A 22,391-nucleotide genomic window follows, 5' to 3' on the forward strand; every position below is an offset into this window, starting at 1 on the left:
CCTCCCCCCCGAGTCCACCGCCCTCCCGAGTCCACCTCCCCCCCGAGTCCACCTCCCTCCCCGAGTCCACCTCCCCCCCGATTCCACCTCCCCACCGTGTCCACCTCCCCACCGAGTCCACCTCCCCCCGAGTCCACCTCCCTCCCGAGTCCACCTCCCCCCCGAGTCCACCTCCCCCCGAGTCCACCTCCCCCCCGAGTCCACCTCCCCCCGAGTCCACCTCCCCCCCGAGTCCACCGCCCTCCCGAGTCCACCTCCCCCCCGAGTCCACCTCCCTCCCCGAGTCCACCTCCCCCCCGATTCCACCTCCCCACCGAGTCCACCTCCCCCCCGAGTCCACCTCCCCCCCGAGTCCACCTCCCCCCGAGTCCACCTCCCCCCCGATTCCACCTCCCCCCCGAGTCCACCTCCCCCCGAGTCCACCTCCCCACCGAGTCCACCTCCCCCCCGAGTCCACCTCCCCCCGAGTCCACCTCCCCCCCGAGTCCACCTCCCCCCCGAGTCCACCTCCCCACCGAGTCCACCTCCCCCCGAGTCCACCTCCCCCCCGAGTCCACCTCCCCCCGAGTCCACCTCCCTCCCGAAACGATGCAGCCCCTGGAGCTGCTTTTGCTTTTAAGGAAAGGTCGTCTGTCCCTTATGAAAACCCTCCTGTCCGGCTGGTGTGGCTCCGTGGCTGAGCGTCGACCTAGGAACCAGGAAGTCACGGTTCGATTCCCGTCAGAGCACAGGCCTGGGTTGTAGGCTCCATCCCCAGTGGGGGGCGTGCAGGAGGCAGCCGGTCCGTGATTCTCTCTCTCGTTGATGTTTCTATCTCACTCTCTCCCTCTTCCTTCCTCTCTGACATCAATAAAAATATTAAAAAAATAAGTAAAAAAATGAAAACCCGCCTGCCACTCCTATTGACCAGCACCCCATACAAGGTGTGCCATTACACAGCCCGCGGGCAGCTACCCTGCCGCCACCCTCTGGACTCCAGATCCATCCGGCCTCGCCCGCCGGATTCCTGGTCCATTCGGGCCCAGGGCGGGGCCACCTCGGCGCCCACTGAACTGAACTCTCGCCCCGTCCCGCCCGCATCTCCGGCTCCTGGCGTTGCAACGGGCTCGCGAGTGACGGCGAGTGTGCGTCTCTGAGCTGATTGATTCTTCCTGGGGTGGGCGGGGGGGGGGGGGGGGGGAGAGCAAGCACAGGCCTTCCCTTCCCGGCCTCATTAGCTCCGACAGTCCGCGGGAAGGTGGGGGCCACGGTGGATTACTAATTGAATCGGGGCCTGTTCTTCGTCCGCAAACACGGCCTCGCCCCTCTCTCTCCCCGGCGCCCCAGGCGCGGGCCCCAGAGCCCCAAATTAAAGCCCGCCCGTTTCCCAGGGAGGCCACACAAATTAGCCAGCCTGCGGTTTCTGCTCCGTGGGCATTTTCTAGCTGCCACCTAATTTAATTTCTGCTTTCCTGTGTTCTTGCTCGGTGTGCATAATAAGTTCCCTCGCGTGCGGATCCCGTCTGCGGCAGAGAAGACGTGGCCGCGTCGGGCTGGGCGGGACCTCGTGGGCGCCGGGGTGCGTCGGGGGTTCACGCTGTCCCCTCCGAGTTCAGGGGCGTGTGAGCGTGAAGACGGCCCAGCTGCCCCCGTGCCTGGCTTATCTACGTAGCGATTGCTCGCTGCTCACTCGCTAACTCACTCCTGCACGGATTCAGACGAGGTGCCCACACGTGGGTGCAGGAGCGGTGGGGGGGCCGGCCCCCGAAGTAAGGAAAGCCCGGGGCAGGCAGACCTTGCCTCTCACCCGTGGGTGCCGCCCGGGGCCTCTGAGCACAGTCCCTCCCCCGCTGGCTGGTCCTGGCTCAGCTGCCGGGAGAGGAGGCCACACGCCTGGGCCTTGGATGGACCGCCCCCTCTCCCAGGCCTGGGGGCCGGTTCCTGGTCCTCAGGCTCCCCCAGCCCGGCAGCGACAAGACCCCGAGCCCCTCGGAGGGGAAAGGCCTGGACGGGCAGCAGGCGCCACCCGTCTGCGGGAAAAGCGTTGGTGCACATCGGCACTTAGAAGAGTGTGTGTGTGTGTGTGCGTGCGCGCGTATGTTTAGCCATGTGTGTGTATGTTTAGCCGTGTGTGTATGTTTAGACGTATGTGTATGTTTAGCCGTGTGTGTTTAGCCGTGTGTGTGCATGTTTAGCCGTGTGTATGTTTAGCCGTGTGCGTGTGTATGTTTAGCCGTGTGTTTAGCCGTGTGTGTATGTTTAGCCGTGTGCGTGTGTATGTTTAGCTGTGTGTATGTTTAGCCATGTGTGTGTGTGTTTAGCCGTGTGTGTTTAGCCGTGTATGTGTATGTTTAGCCGTGTGCATGTGTATGTTTAGCCGTGTGTGTTTAGCCGTGTGTTTAGCCGTGTGTGTATGTTTAGCTGTGTGTGTGTATGTTTAGCCGTGTGTGTGTGTGTGTGGCCTCCGGCGGGTCCGCTGAGCTCCGTGTGCTGTGGGCGGCGGCAGGACTGTGAGGAGGCCCAGCCCGTGTGGCTTCCGTGCCCGGTGTCGCCCGCTCTCTGGTCCGATAGACCGGCCCCTGGCGCTGCACCCGGCTCGCGGCCGCTGGCGAGAATTGTGGCTAAATGTTCAGAAACGCGGCGACTGGCTGTTAAATGCGGTCGCTGCTGAACACGAGGTTGTCTAAACTTGCCCGCAAACGAAATAACGTGGACACCAAGGCGCTGCCGTAAGGCGCCGGGAGAGAAGACCCGGCCGCAGGCAGACCCGGGAGGGGGCGTCGGACACCCAGGAAGCCAAACGCCGGTTCTTCGGAAGGCGGACAGAACGAGCAGGTTTTCGGCCAGGCTGACGGCGAGGGGGAGGGCGGGAGAGACCGAATCACGGAACCGGGCGGGAGAGGAGGCCCCTCCTTAGCCCCGCGCCCTGCTCTGCAGGAACACGGACGTGACAGGGCTCACACCGCAGGGCCGCAGGTGAGAAACTCCATGAGCTGGGCGCGGTCCCGGAAACACACACACTGACTCCGGGAGAAACGGAAAGTCTGAACAGCCCTGTGGCCGCTGAAGACGGTGCGTTAGTAGCAGTGGCTTCGCAGCGAGAGAAGCCAGCACCGGTGGATTCTTCAGCGAAGCCGACCACATCTAAAGAGGCTTTAGCCCGGCCGGTGTGGCTCGGTGGTTGAGCGTCGACCTCGGAACCAAGAGGTTGCTGGTTCGATTCCCGGACAGGGCACGTGCCCGGGGTGTGGGCTCGATCCCCAGGGTGGGGGGTGCAGGAGGCAGCCAGCCGATCAGTGATTCTCTCATCTTTGATGTTTCCATCTCTCTCTCCCTTCTTCTCTGAAATCCGTAAAAACCTATATTATAAAAAGAAACATTAACACCAATTCTTCTCAAATTCTTCAAAGATAAAAAAATAAATAACCGGAGAGGAAACACGTCTTCGCTCACCCTGTGAGGCTAGTCTTGCCCCGATGCCCGAAGTATCAGGCAGCGATCTCACAGTAAAAGTACGGATCTCCTGACTGTAACGCACAATCCTTGACGCCACTCCAGCGGGCCCAGTCGGGCGCCGAAAGCTTGGAGCGACACAGGAAAGCCAGCGGGTCCCACCCTGGGGGACCCATCACGTCACATTCACGGCGTCCGCTCAGCGGCTGCAGGGTGAGCGATCCAGAGTCCAACACGCCTTCCTGGTCAAGATGCCCAGCAGACGGGGGGAAGGGGGCGGACTTGATGTGCAAGGGGCTCGCGCAGACGTGGACGGTAACGTCGCGCCTGTCGTATCTGTGGGGAGGCCGTGGCTTCCGCGCCGGCACCCCTGCTGGTCAGCGGGGTCCAGGGGGCGGGGGCCGAGCGCCGGCAGGAAAGGTAAACAGGAGCCACCGGGTGGGAGCGGAGGAGCCGGCAGGCCCACGGCCAGCCTGACCTTCACGGGCGACGTCTGCAGGGACACACACGCACACGCAGAACTAACACAGGTGCCCGGCAAGGCTGCCGGACACGGGATCGATATGCGGGATCGATGGCGTTTCCCTACCGCCCGCACCTGATCTTCAGAAAGCGACTCTGTTTACAACGGCCTCGAAGAGAGTAACACACCCGAGACTGAAGTGAACAAAAGAGGCGTCGTACACGCACACGGAGCACACGCTGCGAAACGGGGCTGGGGCGGAGGCGGCCGCTCGGCTCATCCCCCACCCCCCCACCCCCGTCCCTCCCCAGCCAGCCAGGGGCCCCCAGGACAGGACGGCCCGGTGCCTGTCTCCAGGGCACAGCCCGCTGCCAGGGCTCTGACAGGTGCCCAGGGCCATCTGTCCTTCAGTCCTGACACCTGGTGACTCCATGCGGAGCAGCCGGAGCCTGTGTCCCCGTGGGGAGGGGGCGGGCGGGGGGGGGAGAGCGCGGTGGGGGGAGGGGGAGCAGGGCCACCGCGGCCCCTGATCTGGGCGACGTCCGCAGGCCCTCGACAATCATGTGGAGTGTCCAGTGCGCTGTGCTGAGTGTCGCCGCCTCCTCTTAGACATTGTAATCAGCTCTCGGGCTCATCAGCTGGTCGGGGAAGGAGTGGGTGTGGAAACCTCTGAGGAAGTTCCCCCAGGGCGCGGGAGCTGGTGCGCCCAGCGTGAGGGGCCGCGGCTGCGATTGGCCAGCACCGCCTTGTCCTCGGTCCCCTGGGGGCCCTGGTCCAGCACAGGGGCCCTGCCCTGCGTCCCCGGGGTGACCTTGTGGAGGGAGAAGAGCCGGGCAGCCCAACCTGCCCTCCCGGCAGCTTCTGGGCCGAGTCCCAGAGATGGACTGGGGCGCCGGACACAGGGGGGGCCCCCCTCCCTGCCGCTCAGCCCCTCCTCCCGGGCGTCGGCTCGGCTCCCGGTGACAAAGACAGACTCAGAGCCAGGTCCTGGGTGGAGGCCGTGCGGTGCGGGCTCTGGGCCTCCCCGCACCTGGAGCCAGCGGCGTCCTCGCCCCCCGAGTGGGCTGCCCTTTGATGAGCACAAACCTCCTGCTCTTTGATGTGACTCGAGATTTCAAACTCCATTAAGTCGCGTGACAAACAGCGCAGCCAGGAACCTGGAGGAAACAGTGTGATTCTGATCTTCGCAACAGCTTTGATCATGGAGATGGAGATGGGGCGCCTGCCGCCCCACCTGTCAGCTCTGGAACAGAGGGCTGCTCTGCCTGGTTTCGGGGTGCACCGGGCTTCAGGGTGCACCGGGCTTCGGGGTGCACCAGGCTTTGGGGTGCACCGGTCTCCGGGGTGCACTGGGCTCTGGGGTGCACCGGGTTTCAGGGTGCAGCGGGCTCCGGGGTGCACCGGGCTTTGGGGTGCAGCGGGCTCCGGGGTGCACCGGGCTTTGGGGTGCACCAGGCTCCGGGGTGCACCAGGCTTCAGGGTACACCGGGTTTCAGGGTACACCGGGCTCCGGGGTGCACCGGGCTTTGGGGTGCACCGGGCTCCGGGGTGCACCGGGCTTTGGGGTGTACCGGGCTTCGGGGTGTACCGGGCTCCGGGGTGCACCGGGCTCCGGGGTGCACCGGGCTTGGGGTGCACCGGGCTTTGGGGTGCATCGGGCTTTGAGGTGCACCGGGCTTCAGGGTGCACCGGACTTGGGGTACACCGGGTTTCAGGGTGCACTGGGCTTCGGAGTGCACCGGGTTTCTGGGTGCACCAGGTTTCAGGGTGCACCGGGCTCCGGGGTGCACCGGGCTTTGCGGTGCACCGGGCTTGGGGTGCACCGGGCTCCGGGGTGCACCGGGCTCTGGGGTGCACCGGGCTTTGGGGTGCACTGGGCTCCGGGTGCACCGGGCTCCAGGGTGCACCGGGCTCTGGGGTGCACCGGGCTTTGGGGTGCAGCGGGCTTCTGGGTGCACAGGGTGTGGCCTCCTTCCTGCCCCTTTGTGGCCCAGCAGGTGGGAGGACGGACTCCCAGGCCAGGGACGGATCCCACCTGCTGGGAGCGTGGGGGTGCCTTCTAGAAAGTTCCATCTGCTGCTCTCTGGACAGTAAGTTCCGGGCAGGAAGAGTGAGCGTCGGGAGAGGTCAGGCCGCTGACGGAGCCGCTGTGACGGGCCGAGGGTCTCTCCTCAGGTGCCAGGACCGTGGGACGGACCTGAGCCGCCCTGACCGGGGCCGGAGCAGCCGAGGCGGCACTGGTTATTCCGGGCGTCCCGGCTTCGCCACCCTCCGCGTGCGCAGGGCTTGTTTCCTGCGGCTGAGCTGCACTTCTCCGCGGGGTGGTGTCGCCGGACGCGCTCTCACAGGCCCTGCCCAGCCCCCGCCCGTGTTCCTGGGCTGCTTGTCTTTCTAAACGGCTCGCAGGGTCTCCGATGGCGCCTCCGACCCCGTGCTGGTCCCTCTGGGCTGCTGTGTCCCCGCCCAGCCCGGCCTTTCCATGGGCCGGTGGGCTGACCTGACGGGCAGAATCCTCCGTTGGGGCCGCGTGAACGCATCCATCTCTCCTTTCCCGTTTTCTGGTTTGCGTTCTGTTCAAGAAACAGGGTTTCGCCCGGGTCGTGGGGACGCCCTCCGCGCAGGCCCGGCCGCTCTGGCCGACGTGTCCGGGTCCGAGGCGGGTCGGGCAGTTTCTCCTCCCCGCGCGGTGCCTGGCAGACCCAGCTTCGTTTCCTGTAAGGCCCTGGCCTGTTCACCCACCGTGACTTGGTGTAAAGTTCTAGAAGCGTGTTCGAGGCAGGAGGGGAGCGCTGGCCTCCTCCCGGGTCCTGCCACACCTCATGGCTCATCGTCTCCGCCGGCGTGGCAGCGGGGAGCCGGCTGGGTCCGCACGGGTGACTGTGCGGCTGGACCCTCCCCTGACGCCGAGAACCGAAGGGTCTCTCTTCCTGGCTCCTGTCCACCTTCACCAGCGTCTCAGGCTGCGATTCCCTGAGGAAGCAACGGAGCCCCACCCCGGGCCCAGCCCAGGCCTGGCTCCCGGGCCCCTGGCCTGGCGGCCTTCCCGGCGGACAGTCAGATGGCCCAGGATAGGACACCCCCACTGTGTGGCGGCTGGAACGTCGGCCCTGGGCCCACCCTTCCCTCCAGCCTCTGCACAGAGGTGAGCGAAACTCAGGTTTGCACCCAGAGTTCGGAGACCTGAGCTGCCTCTCCGCTCAGTGAGTCAGGCCTGGGACACAGACCTCAGGTCTTCAGCCACGTCCTCCACGTCCCCGACTGGACCGGGATCAGCGAGGCCTTCGGGGCCACTTCCTGGTACCACCAGAAGCAGCTCCTTAACTTCCCGGAGCCTGAGATTTCTTATCTGTAAAGTGGGCGCAGCACCCGGCCAGCCGCCTCACCCGTGTGAATCACAGAAACATGGGCGCAGCGGTGAGGAGCGGGAGGCGTGGACTCTGCCCGGGTTAAGCATTTAAATCCTCTGGGAGCGGCCGCCCTGGGCCCTGAGGGGCTGGAGGGCAGGTGCCCGCCGCCCGTCTCCCGGAACCGGCTGCTGATGGCTGTGGACTTTTCGGGTTGGCGTCCTTAGTGGTGGTTTTTAAGTTGAACAGTCGCAGTCCTTGTTGCAGTCCTCGACGGAGGGCGCTTTTCCCCTGAAGCTGCCGTTGGGATTGGCTCGGAGAGGCTTGGAGCGTCTGTGATGGGGGGTCCGGCTGCAGGAAGCCCCGAGGCCCTGCCCGTGTTCGCTCGGTCACTGTTTGGTGGCCGAGCCCGTGGCTGGCTGGCTGGCAGCGTGGACCCAGGGGAGCGCTGGCCGAGGTCAGTGCCACGCCCCCACCTGACCCCTTGGACAGGGTCCCAGGGCCCTCGGAGGGAGGGGCCCGTTGGGGGGCAGCTGGGGCGGCGGAACCCATGGCCCAGGCGCCCGGCAGCAGAGTCCATGTCGTAGCTGCTGTGAGGACCTGCACCTCTGCCGCCATCGGAGGCGGAGACTCGGGTCCAGGCACTTGCCGGGCTGAGCAGCGCCGCCCGCGGGCGGAGGGCTCCCTGGCAGGACGGAGCCGTGATGAGTGGCGTCTCCGCAGCGGCTGTACGGGCCCCTGGTGGCTGTAACCTGAGTGACAGACGGCGGGCACCGTGGCGCTGACGTCTCCGTGTGAATGAACACCCTCATCCGCTACGTCGGCCGTCATTGCTCTCGTCACCCGTGAATTAGGGCCCGAGACGCCGCCCGCGCCCGCGTGTTTATCAGGAAACGCGGGGATCACTGTGCTCCACCTGGTCCCTCGGGGGCGGGGGCGGGGCTGGGTCAGCCATTCGGACGCACTTCCTGAATCGCCTCTGAGGTTCCGGGGCACAGAGCTGGATGGACGGCCCGCCCTCCGTGGTGGCAGGAGGAGCAGAGAAAACCCCCAACACCACAGAGGGCCCTGGCTGAGTCCCGCGGGCCCTCCAACCTGCACCGCGGGGCGCCCGCTCTCTCTGCCGGGGACCCCGACAACAGGTGCATTCTCAGAGAGCCCCCCCCCCAGCCTGGCGTGTGTGTGACCCCCGGGTGCTGCCCTGCGAAGCACAGGATGCGCAGCTGGGTGGGGTCACCTGTCGCCCGGGGTGGCCTCCACTCTCGAGGGGGTCAGCGTGCGTCCTGCCTTCTCCGTCGGCGCGCAGCCGGGCGGAACCAGGAGCGGTGAGGCCTCTGGGCCGCGTTCTGGTGCCGCCAGAAGCAGCCCCTAACTTCCCTGAGCCTCCATTTTATCATCTGTAAAGTGGGCGCAGCACCTGCTTCGAGGACCAGAGACAACATCAGTAAGTGGCAGGTGTTGTCACGTGGTATTCGCCCGTCTCAGCGAACGTGGCACCTCCATCCGTGGACGTCCCTCTGCTGGGCCGGGCCCGCCGACATTCCTACCTTTCCTTTGTTTCCGCCCTGGGCCTTCCCCGAGGACACGGGGAGAGGGGGCTTGCGGGAAACTGCCCTGCTTTCCCTGTTGGCAGGTGACACGACTCCCCTTTTACATGTACCTTCAAAACTAGCGTCAGCTTCGAAATGCGGGCGGCAGGGGTCGGGATGGTAGAGGGAACCAGTGTGAGGGAGAGAACGGAAACCTGGTTTTCACACCCAAAGGAAAGTGCTATTCGCTTTCTTGAAAGTACTTTCCCTGGAAAGATCAGGCAGCAACAATAAACCAGACACCGGGAGGCTGCAGACGTGGCTGGGAGTGGCCACGCATTCCCTTGGAGCAGCCCCGGGGTCCACGCCGTCTGAGAGGTGGGGACCGCTGCCTGGAGGGGGGTGCCGTCGGCTCTCGGCTGGGTATAGAGCCACAGCTCCGGCCCCTTCTCCAGCCGTGAAGGCAGGGCTTCCCGCGGCTCATCACAGCCCCCTGACGCCAGGGTGCCGGCCAGCCCCTGGGCCATGACCTCTGAGGGTCCCGCCTCCCATCCCCCCAGGAGCCCTCCCCAACTTGCCTTTGAACGTGGGGTTCAGAGCCATTGGGGGCTGCATCGGGCGGTGTGGGTGCTCCCTGGGCGATGGGAACAGCTCAGGTTCAGCTCTCGAGCGTCCTGCGTGCGCTCCCCTGGTTCCTTCCCCAGGTGCCCGTGCCATGAGCGCCCCTTAGACGCGTTTTCTCGGCGGGGGACGGAGCCTCGACGCCCAGGCACGCGGGGGTGTGGAACTGTCCTGAAGGCCCGAGCTGGTGGCACGGGTGGTCCGGGCCGAGCTCAGGGCAGAGCCAGCCCCCAAGGCCGACGGCGCCCTGTCCAGAGGTGTCCTCGCTTAGGTCTTGGACGGGGCCTCAGCCGAGCCCCTCTCTCCGCGGGTCCTTCTCCGCAGCCTCCTCTGAACTTCCCGTGGCTCCGGCTTCGGCCCCTTGAAGCCTTTGGCGCAGCTTTGACATCAGCCGTGTCCCTGCGACCGGCTCTGAGGACAGAGCCTCTTTGAAGTGCGCTGGCCAGTGTCTGCTGCTTCCTCTGCCGCCCGCTTCCCTTTGCGCCTCTCGGCAGGCGCCCCCCTCCGCCTACCCCGCCCCCGTTTCTGCCTCTTTCCAAACCAGAGAACTGGGTTAGGGAGCAGGTGGGTAGCTGGGGCCTAGGCGCGGGCAGCAGGCTGTGTCCGAGGTCAGAGGCCCCGCGCCCGGCTCTGGCAGGATGGCAGCCGGGAGCCCTCCTGCCAGGTAGCAGGTGGGGAAGCGGGCCCATCATGCCCCTGAGGGAGGCACTGCCGTCCGTCCGTCCGTCCTTCCGTCCGTCCGCTCCAGCGTCCTGGTCTGTGTGCAGGGAAGACGGGCCGAGCGAGGACTGAGTTCGGGCTGCAGTGACCCCCCTTGGAGCCGAGTCCCCGGGCGTGCCCCCGCCCCGCACGCCTGCCGGCCAGCCCTGGGCAGTTTGTTTATTTATTGTCATTTTTAATAAATTAACTTATTTTTAATTTTTTTTGTTAATCCTCACCCGAGGATATTTTCCCATTGATTTTTAGGGAGAGTGGAAGAGAGAGGGAGAGACAGAGAAATTCGATGTGAGAGAAACACATCGATTGGTTGCCTCCTGCACGCGCCCCGACCAGGGCCCGGGCTGGGAGCAGCCAGCAACCAAGGTACGTGCCCTGGACTGGAATCGAACCCGGGACCCTTTGGTCTGCAGGCCAACGCTCTGTTCTCTGAGGAACATGTCCTCCGGAACGAGGCCCAGAAATCAGGATTTTTAAAAGATTCCCAGGTGATTCTGCTGTGCAGCCGAGGCGAGAGCCCTGGTTCAGCCTCGTGTTTCTGGCTTGACGGGAGCTTCTGTAGCAGGCGCTCTGCTGGGCGCGGTGGGCGTGGCAGGGCTGGGCCGTCCCCTGCGGCGGCCTTCGTGTCCAGAGCCTCTGGGGCAGCTTGGGACCCGCTCAGCGCACTTTGGGGCCCTGGCCTTCTCTGCTGCCGCGTCTCCGGCTGCTGCGACCACCAGGACGGAAGTCCAGTGGCACCAGGGCGTGCGTGGCATCCGTGCCCCTCCTTGCCCCCCACCCGGGGAGGACGCCCCAGGGCAGCAAACGCGCCTGCTCCGCCCGCCTCACGCCCCCAGAGCTGGCCGGTGGGTCAGGCAGGGCTCCAGGACCTGGGCCGGCTCCGCCTGCTTCTGGAGGGAGCTTGGGGGTGACCTTCCCAGGTCGTCCGTCCTCGGAATGCGACACCCGTCCCCACAGAGGGGGGTGGGGGAGCTGTATTGACTGAATCACAGTCTGCAAACGGCACTCCTGTCCGGCATCGATGTTGGGCTGATCCATATTAATGCAACTAGGTGCATCACCGCCCACCCGCAGTGACCTGCTGCAAGGTGGTGGCAGGACCACAGCCTGGGAGGGGCGGGGCCCGGGGAGGAGGGGCTTCCTGGCGGTGCTCCCTGTGGCTGACCTTCCAGACCTGGCGCTGGGCCCCAGCTTCCCGAAGCTCCATGAGTTTCCATCCAAGAGCCTGATGTTGGAAAGGCCCTTCCCCACGAGGGGATTGTGGGGTGTGAGCTAGTGGCCAGCCTCGTGCACCAACTGGGCTGCAGACCCCGAAGCCCTCAGTCACCTCCTGTCCCCCAAGGCACCACCCCCACCCCGCCCCCACCCAGAAATACGAGGGCGCCCCACAGAGCCCCTCCTCAGGAGAAGGGCTGCAGGAGGCCCCCTGCCCTGTCCCTGAGCGTGGCCTGGGGGAGGGACAGGCTGCAGGCCGGGTCTGGGAGTGGACGCCACTCTCCTGGGCACGGGGCCTCGGACGGGCAGGCAGAGCCCTGAGCTGCCCCGAGTGCCCTGGTGGAGGCTGGTGATGGAGGGACCGGTTCCAGGCACCTGCTGGCAGGACCCCTCTCCCTAGACCAGTGGTCGGCAAACTGCGGCTCGCGAGCCACATGCGGCTCTTTGGCCCCTTGAGTGTGGCTCTTCCTAAGCCTTAGGAGTACCCTCATTAAGTTAATAACAATGTACCTACCTATATAGTTTAAGTTTAAAAAATTTGGCTCTCAGAAGAAATCTCAATCGTTGTCCTGTTGCTATTTGGCTCTGCTGACTAAAGAGTTTGCCGACCACTGGCCTAGACAGTCACCCCTCACAACCCCAGAGACTGACCCCCAGCACAGCCCTGTGGCCACAGCACCGGGAGGGGACTTCCTCCAGGGCGGAGGGGTGTCCCTGTCTGAGTGGAGGAGGGGGTGTCTGTCCTCCCCACAGAGTCGTGGCCTTCCTGGGGCCCCCACAGGGTTGAGCGCCCCCACACCCCCGCACGGAGCCCGGGGCCCCCAGAAGGAGGGGACCCTCCCCTCCCCACGCGGACGTGACACAGCGGCCGCCTTGCTCTTCTCCCGCTTAAGCAGCTTCTGTCAATTTGTGGAAATTGGCCCAAGACAAATGATTGGAGTGGTTTCTCCCGGCTCCGGCGTTCCTTCATCCTAACGAAGGGAGGAGGCAGGTAGCGCGGAGCCTGTTTTCCTTTCTCTCCGTCTCAGCTGATTGCCGCGGAGCCCCTCACTGCGCTGCCCTCTGATGAGCACCCACCCCGGCCTCCCCGGCCCGCGAGCCGGGGGACCGTTCCCGCGCTAATGAATCACCCTCATCAGAGGGCCGTCCTGGAAATTAATCCGCTCTCCTGTAACTATTTAAAGGAAAAATAATTATCGGGACTGTTCTCACTCAATTATGCTGCTGAGAAGTTGTAGGAAGAAGATTCAGTCTCATTTGAAGGCGTAATCTGGGTTTTGCAGATTTTTCTTTTCCAAAATGATGAAAGGGCTCGGCGTGCGGGGGGCGTGGGGGGTGGGGGCAGGGGACAGGCCCCTCTTCCTCCTGTCTCGGGGTCTGGGGGGTGGAGCGGACGGCCTCCTGCAGCCAAGGCCTGGAGCCCCCGGACCCTCGGACCCTCGGGCTGCCCTGGGGGTGGGGGCCTCCCCACTGCCACCAAGGTGGCAGCACCCCCCGCCCGATGGCCCTGCTCCACGTCCCATGGGCACCCTCACCGGGTGGGTCCAAGCATGGATGTTTCCTGTGTGACTCTCTGGAGCTCAGACGGTCTCGGGGGTGGGGGGGGGAGGGTCCTGGGTTTGTTTGCATTTTCCTGAACCCGTGACAGCCAACTCTGCAGGCGGGGCAGGCGACGGAGCCCCCCTGCACCCCCAGGGCCCCAGCATCCGGCACCTGTCCTCACACCATCCTGGTCCCGTCCAAGGTGCGCTCCTCTGATTCCTCCAGGTCCCCAGGGCCTTGGGAGGGGCGGCGCCTCAGGACGGCACCTGGTCCCCACATCCAGGGGCCCTCTGACCTCCTGGCCCCACCGCCTCTGCCTGAGCTGGTACCTGAGCTTCTGGAGCAAAAAGGTGGGGGGCCAGGGCCTCCTGAACCTCACGAGGCGTCTGCAGGGGTCCTGCCTCAACCCTCACGCGGTAGATTCTTCCGGAACCCTGGGCGTGTCCCACCAGCTGTGACTCTGTGGGTCAGCATGTGTGATGTGTGTGTGCGTGCGTGCGTGTGAGCCTGTGTGGGATGTGCATAGGTGTATAATCGGTATGTAGCCGTGCGTATTAAGTGCCGACTGCCCCTTTTTTATGCGTCGCCTGACACCCCCCCCTCCCCGTCACAGCGAGATCCGGGAGGTTGGGGTTGGTCCTGTGGGTCGCCCGCCGTGGAGGCCTGGTCCTGGCTGTGCCGGGCCGTGCCAGCGTCCGCCGCAGCCCCGCCGCTCGGATCTGGATGACTCACTTTTCCAAGTTGTTGAGTAAAGCAGGCAGATTCCTGTGTTAATGGAAACGAAGAAACAGCTTATTCTGCAGGGAGCCCCGCGGTCTGTGAGCAGCGAGGCCTGGGCATGCGGTGCGCAGCTGGTCCCCGAGCGCCCGCCATCCGCGCCGCTGGGCCCGTCCATCTGTCCAGACAAGTCAGCAGCACGCGGCCGCGTGGCTGTCGCTGGAAGCAGGCCACCAGCTCGAGCCCAGCAAGGTCACCCCGAGGTCCAGGCCCTTAGATTTGGGGGGTGAGGGCGTCGGGAGGACCAAAGGGACAGTGGGCAGCTACACCAACCCGTGCGCCAGGCACACACCTGCGTCCTGGTCCCCACGCCCGTGCTCCCTGCACACGCCTGCATCCTGGTCCCCACGCCCGTGCTCCCTGCACACGCCTGCGTCCTGGTCCCCACGCCCGTGCTCCCTGCACACGCCTGTGTCCTGGTCCCCACGCCCGTGCTCCCTGCACACGCCTGCATCCTGGTCCCCACGCCCGTGCTCCCTGCACACGCCTGTGTCCTGGTCCCCACGCCCGTGCTCCCTGCACACGCCTGCATCCTGGTCCCCACGCCCGTGCTCCCTGCACACGCCTGTGTCCTGGTCCCCACGCCCGTGCTCCCTGCACACGCCTGTGTCCTGGTCCCCACGCCCCTGCTCTCTGCACACGCCTGTGCCCTGGTCCCTGGGTCTCTGCTGGGCCTCCCGCAGGGTGACTCCCAGGCACTGGAACCCCTGTGGCTGGGCCTGGGTGCCTCCTGGCCGAGGACAGGCCCGCGGAGCCCCTGCTGCCACCCAGCATTCCGCTCAGTGTGCAGCCCGGCCCCCGTGGAGGCCCCTTGCTCAGCCCCTCCCGACAGGCCCCGTGGGCAGGCAGCCCGGTCCTCGCCTCGGCCATGTGAACCCGGTCTGAGGGAGGGGACCCCACACTGACCCCAATCATTTTATTGTCATGTTGCAAGAATATAGCAAACTCCTCATTAGACTGCAAACTGGAGTAAACTGAAGCCGGTTTAAAAATTAAACACAAACACAACAGCAAAACCGATAGAATTCAAACCGGCAGCATCAATCTCACAGGCAGATGGTGCAGCAGACACACGCTCTCACAGGGGCTCACCACGGGGGACCTGCGGGCTCGCACAGCGAGTCCCCTGGCTGATGGGGGCCGTGGGGCAGGGGGCGCAGGACGGGGGGGCGGGGGGCACAGGGTGGGGGGCGCAGGACTGGGGGGGGGGCACGGAGCGTGGGGTTGAAGGTGCGGTGTGAAGCGCGGTGTGAGGTGTGTGTGCAGACTCCTGTTCTCCCAGGACGCCCCACCAGGCCCTGGCGCTGGGGGCTCCCATGTCTCCCCCCCACCCACTACCCCGCGAGGCCTGTTCCTGTGGGATTGGCTGCCGCAAAGGGCCTGGCCCGTCACCGCGGAGACTGGCGAGCGGCCAGGCTGATGCCCGCGCAGGGCAGGTGCCCGACTGCTCGGAGAAAAAGGCCTTGGCAGGACCGAGCTGGCCCGGCCTCGTCATCCTGACGCAGCAAAGCGGCCAGGGCGAGGCCCGTCCCCCTCGTCTTCCGGAGGGTCCTGAGGGCGAGGCCGTGGCCCGGGGCTGTGGGGGGCCAGTGGGCACCTGGCCTGGCAGACCTCCCTCAGTCTGTCCTGGTGGCCGAGTGGGGTGTGGCCGGGCCCACGGGGAGGGGCTGCCCTGGCTTTTAAGGAGGCGTCCCTGCGCCCCTCCCTCCCTCCCGCCCAGGTCACCCCGTGGCTGCCACACCTGCCCCTCACCAGCCACCCTTTGTCAAACCGGCCTTTCGGCTGATGGGCCAGAGCCTGCCTGGACCGCTGCGTGTCCAGGACCCACCGCTCCTCGGCCGTCCTCCTCGGCCGTCCTCCTCGGCCGCCCCCCGACCCAGTCCCAGGACCCCAGACCCGCGGGCGCGGCCGCTGCCTCCCCCTCCGCCCTCCTCCTCCCTCCGCTCCGCCCCTCGGCGGCCCTGCCCTCTGTGTCCCCCTCCTGTCCTCCCGGAGCTCATCTCATCAGCCCCGCTGCCCACAGGTGTCGGGGCGGCAGCAGTGGCTGTGTTCGGGGAGTTGGGGGCCAAGGAAGGAGCCCCTGGGCCCAGAGCCCCCACAGGTCCTCACAGAGGGGAACGCGGAGCCCAGAACGGGCCAGGTCCCCCTGGCTGGGCCCGAGCCCCTGGGTCCTCACTAGGGACACCCGGGAAGCCCACAGGCCAGTGCCTGTGCATTCACGCCCTGCAAATGTGTGCATGTGTGTGGCGTGTGGATGTGTGCCTGTGCGTGCATGCCCTGCGAGTGTGTGCATGTGTGTGGTGTGTGGACGTGTGCCTGTGCGTGCACGCCCTGCGAATGTGTGCATGTGTGTGGCGTGTGGACGTGTGCCTGTGCGTGCACGCCCTGCGAATGTGTGCGTGTGTGTGGCGTGTGGACGTGTGCCTGTGCGTGCACGCCCTGCGAATGTGTGCGTGTGTGTGGCGTGTGGACGTGTGCCTGTGCGTGCACGCCCTGCGAGTGTGTGCATGTGTGTGGCGTGTGGACGTGTGCCTGTGTGTGCACGCCCTGCGAATGTGTGCATGTGTGTGGCGTGTGGACGTGTGCATGTGAGTGCACATGTGTGTGTAGATCAGCGGTTCTCAACCTGTGGGTCGCGACCCCTTTGGCGGTCGAACGACCCTTTCACAGGGGTCGCCTAAGACCATCCTGCATCTCAGATATTTACATGACGATTCATCACAGTAGCAACATGACAGTGATGAAGTAGCCACGGAAATAATGTTATGGTTGGTCACAACATGAGGAGCTGTATTTAAAGGGCCAGAAGGTTGAGAACCACTGGTGTAGATGCATGTGCCTGTGTGGATGTGTGTGCATGGACGTGTGTGCATGTGTGGACACGTGTACTTGTGTGGACGCGTGTGCATGTGTGAGGTGAAGAGGTTGGGGGAGGCCAGGCTGGGCAGTCCTGGGGCTGCACTGTCCCCTCAGAGGCCCAGGCTGGACTCACCTGCTCTCCCTGGGCCTGGGGACTGGCCTGGGGGACACGGCATGAAGGGCCCACGCTCCCGACCTGCCGTGGGGCCCCTGTGGCTGTGATGCAGGGGCAGGCTGTGACCGCCGTCCCGGCCTCAGCCCCTGCCCCAGGCCCTCAGCACGGCCGGCCCTTCGCGGACGCTCTGCCCCGGCCAAGAGCTGCCTGGAGCCCGGGCAGAGGAATGAAGTTGTGACGTGTGGGCATGAAAGGCCCTTTGTCCCCGGGACGTGGGGGCCCGGCGCTGCGCCTCCCGCGGCCTCCAGCAGGAAGTGGGCCGGCGGGCGAGCCCAGCTTCCTTGGCAAACAAAAGGCGTGTGTGTGAGCGTGGCCTGCAGCGCCCTCTGCAGGCTGCCCCGCACGCCCGTGGTCCCTGGCTCCAAGGTCCACTGTGTTCATTTTGCAAACACGCCCACCTGCCCACTGCGTGCCAGGCTGCACGCCTGGCGATGGGTGCGGGTACACGCACACATGTGTATGCACATGTACACGCGTGCTGTTTCATGTGGTGGTGCCTGGGTGTGTGCCTGTTCGTGTGCATTTTGTGAGTTGTGCATTTCTGAGTGTGTCCAGGTACACACGTGTGTGTATGTGTGCCCCATGTGGCCAGGCGCTATGGCTGAGGCAGGGGCAGGACGCAGCAGGACGCTGGGTGCGGGCACACCGTTGGTGCTGGGTGTTGGGCAGGTGCGTGAAGACGGGCCCGTTCTGTCCTCACTTGGACCCGGTTCCCCAGCTCCTCTCGGGCCCCATCCCCGCTTCTCCCCGCGGGCTCAGTGCTGGGGCCGTGCCGTGTGTGCGTGACCGAACTTGGCGCTGGAACACCACCTGGCAGCTGGTGGCATCACCACCAGGCTGATCCGTCCCCGAGGCCCTGCGGAGTCGGGTGTGGGGTGCGTCCGTGTCTGGGCAGCAGGGCTGACCGCTCTCCTCTCCCCGCAGCGCGGATCATCAAGACGAAGCAGTGGTGTGACATGCGGCCCTGCCTGGAGGGCGAAGGCTGCGACCTGCTCATCAACCGCTCCGGCTGGACCTGCACGCAGCCCGGCGGGCGCATCAAGACCACCACGGTGCGTAGGGGCGCCGGCTCCGGGGGCCCTGGCGGGGGAGCGGGCCCGGCTGTGCAGCACCCCCGGGGGGGCCTCTCTCATCACTGATGTTTCTATGTCTCTGCCTCTCCCTTCCTCTCTGAAGTCAATTTTTAAAAAATGTCAGCGTATCGGTGTCCAGACCGGTGCCCTTTCTGGAGACCCGCGTGGTCCGTCCGGCGGGAGGCGCAGGGACGGAGCGTGGGCCGCGGGCCCTGGCGTCAGGCGGGTGTCCAGCTCGGCCTTCTCCCCGGCTCCGCTGGGGGCCTTGGTCTGGAGACAGCGTCCCCCCAGGGCCGAGGCCTCTGTGCAGGAGGCGGAGGCAGCGGGTGGTGGGGACCGACGGTGGCCGCCACGGCAGCGACGCGGGCCTGCGCCCGGCTCCTTTCCTGCAGGAACGGCGAGCAGCCGATCGCTTCTCGGTTCCGACCGCAGTCCGCCCGGTGCTCCTCCCGTGGTTGCTATCGTCCCGGCGGTGCCGGCCGCGTGTTAGTGGTTCTGTGTGTGAACAGCAACGCGCCGGCCACGGCAGCAGCGGCATCGCGAGCTGTGACTTCCCTCATTTTCTCGGCAGAAAGGAGCTCAGATACAACAGTAAAGACGTGGTTTGCCCAGCCCCGTCCTTTCTGGGGGCACTTTGGGCCGATTTCCTAAGAGGAGGCATCCCCGCGCGGCTGTTCCCGGATTCGCTGCGCCCGTCTCGCTTTGCCTTAAAGCAGCGGTTCTGTGTCGCTTTATACGTAAACGAGAAAGGCTGCCACGGAGGAAGCGCCCAGCCGAGGAGCCCGTCCCGGTGGGGTGGGGTGGGGTGGCGTGTCCCTGAGGCCAGAGAGGTCAGGGGTGCTCAAGGGCTTGCCGTGCCCCTCCCCTCCCCCACCATTCCTCACCGCACCCTGCCCTCTCCCCCCACCCCTTCCCCACCCACCCCTGCCCTCTCCCCCCACCCCTTCCCCACCCACCCCTGCCCTCTTCCCCCACCCCCACACCCCTGCTTGGCTCCACACTGGATGCTGGGATGCAGGATGGACCCCCCTGGCCCCGAGAGCTCAGGGAGCAGCCGCACCCCCGGGACACCCTGCAGGGCTGCTGTTTGGTGGCCGAGGGGCCAGGCCTGCACGATGGGTCCAGTAGTTAGACTGTAGGGGCTGTCCTGGCTGGTTTGGCTCAGCGGATAGAGCCTCGGCCTGTGGACTGAAGGGTCCCAGGTTCCGTTCCCTGAAAGGTGGACTCCTCAGTGTGCGCATGCCTTTAAACAACCTCATTTCTAAACGAGAAAGAGTGAAAGTCATCTTAGCCACGAAGAAGCCACCCTAAGAAGCGAGGAGAAAGAAGCCAGTGCAGAGAAAGCCGCGTTCGTGGACTTGGAGGGGCCTGGGGTCGATGGCTGCGCCTGGCGGGACTGTCAGGATGCGTCCTCGCCGCCGTCACGTGTGGTGACTGTTGTGAGTTGGACAGTGAATCTCCCGGAAGACGGGCCAGCAGCCGCACGGGGTCTCGGATCATCCAGGGGTGCACGGCGCCCCAGTGTACTGACCACTGAATGTGGGGGAGGGGGCGCCACAAGCAACCAAAGAGGAGAGACGGAAGGCCCGGCGGGAGCCGGTGGGCGCCGGGAACGCACTGCGCGGGCGACTCTCCCAGAACCCGGGACGCTGCCCAGGTCCTTTGGGGGCGAGTGAAGCCGATGCCAGAGTCGCCCCCAAAGGTCGACAAGGTCACGGCAAGGTCACCTCGTTCAGCACAGTGCCCTCGAGGCCCCGCGGACCCCGCATTGTTTGGGGGTTGCCGATCAACGTGGGGGACCCCGCCCCTGGAATGTGCACTCCCCGGGGCGGAGGCGATGGGTCCCGGGTCGCCTGAACCTGCACAGAATCACAGCCCTCTGCGTCCTGCTGCCCTTTAAGGACGGAACACGCCACCACGCCGTGGATTTATGTGGGAGATGGAAGCGCATTTTAATCTTTCAGAGTCAGGAGCGGGACCGACCCCACCCGGAGATGAATAAAAAATGCGCCCTCACCCAGGAGAGGCGCAGAGTCACAGGCGACACCCGTCTCCCTGCTCAGAAAAACAGCAGTGTCGAGCGCAGTGGACCTGCCGCCAGCCTAGGGAGACGGCGGGGCCTCGGGGACCGGGTGCCCCCCTCAGGCCTGAGCCCACAGGGCAGGGAGCCAGGCCCCGCCCCCCCCCCCGCCCCCGGGACCAGGTGTCATCCCTGCGCCCGCTCCGGGGAGATCTGGCAAAGGCCCCGCGTGCGGATTTGGTGCGAGAAAACAGGATCGTTACTGCCTGCAGATGAGGCAGGCAGGTGCCTCCCGAGCCCTGGAGAATCCGCTGAAACGCCTTGAAAACTAATTACAGTTTATTACAGGAGACCCGCCAGGAATAGAGAGCCTCCGCTTGCGTTCAGCGGCACGGTGCCTGCAGACAGACAAGCCGTGGCCCAGACCAGAGTCGGCCAACCACAGCCCAGCGGCCACATCGGCCCCCACCGGTTTTTGTAAATAAAGTTTTACTGGGACACAGCCCTGTGTTCACGCACACGTCTTCGGAGGACGCGTTCGCGCTGCAATACCAAGCGGAGTCGTGGCGGGAGAGACTTGATGGCCGGCAAAGCTGCAGATAAATCCCGCCTGGCCCTTCCGCACCTGTCTGCCCACCTGGACGGGGTTAGCCAGGGTCAGCAGCCCCGCCCTGGGGCGGCGGCCGGGAAGTGCCAGGTGGGAGGTGAGCGGGTGAACTCCCAGGCGGCCTTCCGAGCGCCCAGCGGGCAGGCCTCCCGTCTTATTAAAGTGGAAGAGTAACTAGCGGAGCCGGCAGGGGCGGAGGGAGCTCTGAGCAGCAGCACAGCAGACGGACCACCTCTGGCGGCGGGAGAGGCTGGGCCTCTGGGATAAGGGCCGGCCCAGGAGGAGACCCTTAGAGGACGCGACCAGGTAGAAGGGAAGCCGGCCCAGGCTCGGCCCAGGAGAGGGCGGGCTCGGTGCTGCCCTGGCGGAGCCCCGGCCGCCCGCCGTCACCTCCGGGTCCCTGTGGCATCGCCTGTGAGCTCGGGACAGGCGTCCGCTGGGGCCGGGGGGCCGGGGAGCTGCAGGGAGGAGTGATGAGCCGCAGGCGGTGCTGCTGGGCGCCCAGCCAGGGGACACAGAGGACGCACCTGTCAACACGCTGTCTGGCGAGCCGGGTGGTCCCAGACGCCAGCGAGACTTCCAGGGGGGGGGCGGGCGCAGCCCCACGGCAGAGCTGACGGCGACCTGGCTGGGCCGAGAGGCGTGAGGACGCTGCCCGTCTCCCCTGGGGTCAGCTCAGGGCGGAACTGCAGGGAGAGTGAACCCCGAGGGGCCTCAGGGCTGGGCCAGCGGACACGGCCGCCCGGGCTGGATCCCCTGAGACTGAGCCTGGGCCCCGCCACCCAGACCCGCCTGCGGAGGAGACAGAACCCGAGGCACCGTGGGGGTCGGGGCTCAGGAGCCTGGCCGAGGTGCAGGGTCCCCCCGCCTGCTGGGTGCTGACTGAGGGGGTCAGCTCAGGAGCCTGGCCGAGGCGGAGGGCCCCCCCCCTGCCTGCTGGGTGCTGACTGAGGGGGTGGGGGGTCAGGAGCCTGGCCGAGGCGGAGGGCCCCCCCGCCTGCTGGGTGCTGACTGAGGGGGTTGGGGCTCAGGAGCCTGGCCGAGGCGGAGGGCCCCCCCGCCTGCTGGAGCTGGGTGAGGGGTGCCCTTCCCTGCACAGGTGGAGTCTGGGGACCCTCTGTGACAGGGCAGGTGGTTGGCACCTCAAAGCACTGAGAGAACAGAAACGGGGCATGACCTCGGGGTCGCCCGGCGTCTCCGGGCCAGGCTGGGAGGGGCTTGTCCTGGTTGAAGGGAGCGAGGACCTTTCCTGAACCCACACGTTAAACTTGGGGGTGACTCAGCAGAGCACACGTCCTGAGGGTGCGAGTCGCAGGCTGCGACCCCCAGGCCCACGTCACCCGCCCGGCCCAGGTGGACGTCCCAGCCCCCAGGCCCCTGCCCCACCCGTGGCCCTGTCCCAGGTGCAGCCCTGCGGGGCGAGGGTCGCCCTCTCCTCCCTGCAGGGAGGGGGACAGGAAGCCCATCCTGCCACAGCGTCCGCACAGGGCCCCCGCGGTGAGGCCCCCTGGGTGCCACCCCCGGGGGCGGGCATCAGGGCACAGCCTCCGGCTCAGCCCCTGCAGGGAGCGGCGGCCCCCATACCCTTCCTGGGCCCGATGGGTGAGGAAGCCGCACCGTCCCAGGACCGACCTGCAAAGCGCGGGCGGCTCACGGGCCCCGGCACCTGGCAGGCCCCTCAGACACGGTTCTGTATTTAAAACGTGTGAACGCACCTCACTGCCCAGGCCGTTCACGTGGTGCTCATCGTTTTCTGTGCTGCTAACAGCGCTGAGCACTCAGCCACTAAAACGGCTCCCAGGCTCGGCAGGTCACTTGCGGGGCCATGGCCATGGGGCGGGCCCTGCTCAGGGTCTCACAGGTGGGGGGTGGGGGGCAGGGGGGGCTGGTGTCCCCAGGAGGCTCTAGGAGGCCAGTTATGGGGATGCCAGCACAGCATGGCCCACATGTCACACCGCGGGCAGCCAGGCGGGCCCTGCCCTGCCCCTGCCCACAGGCCACGGCTCAGGGACGCCTT

At 66.0% G+C, this 22,391-nt stretch overlaps 1 protein-coding gene across 2 annotated transcripts in view; it reads left to right on the forward strand.

Moving 5' to 3' along the window:
- TAFA5 (TAFA chemokine like family member 5) overlaps nucleotides 1–22,391 on the forward strand; it is an 86,243-nt gene that overhangs the window by 59,708 nt on the left and 4,144 nt on the right. For both annotated transcript variants that reach the window (XM_081082460.1, XM_081082461.1), the window contains exon 3: nucleotides 17,599–17,726. In XM_081082460.1, the coding sequence (XP_080938586.1) occupies nucleotides 17,599–17,726 (128 nt within the window). The remainder of the gene's footprint in view (nucleotides 1–17,598; nucleotides 17,727–22,391) is intronic.

This window comes from Myotis nattereri (assembly GCF_964212035.1).
Source record: "Myotis nattereri genome assembly, chromosome: 2".
Lineage (NCBI taxonomy): Eukaryota > Metazoa > Chordata > Mammalia > Chiroptera > Vespertilionidae > Myotis > Myotis nattereri.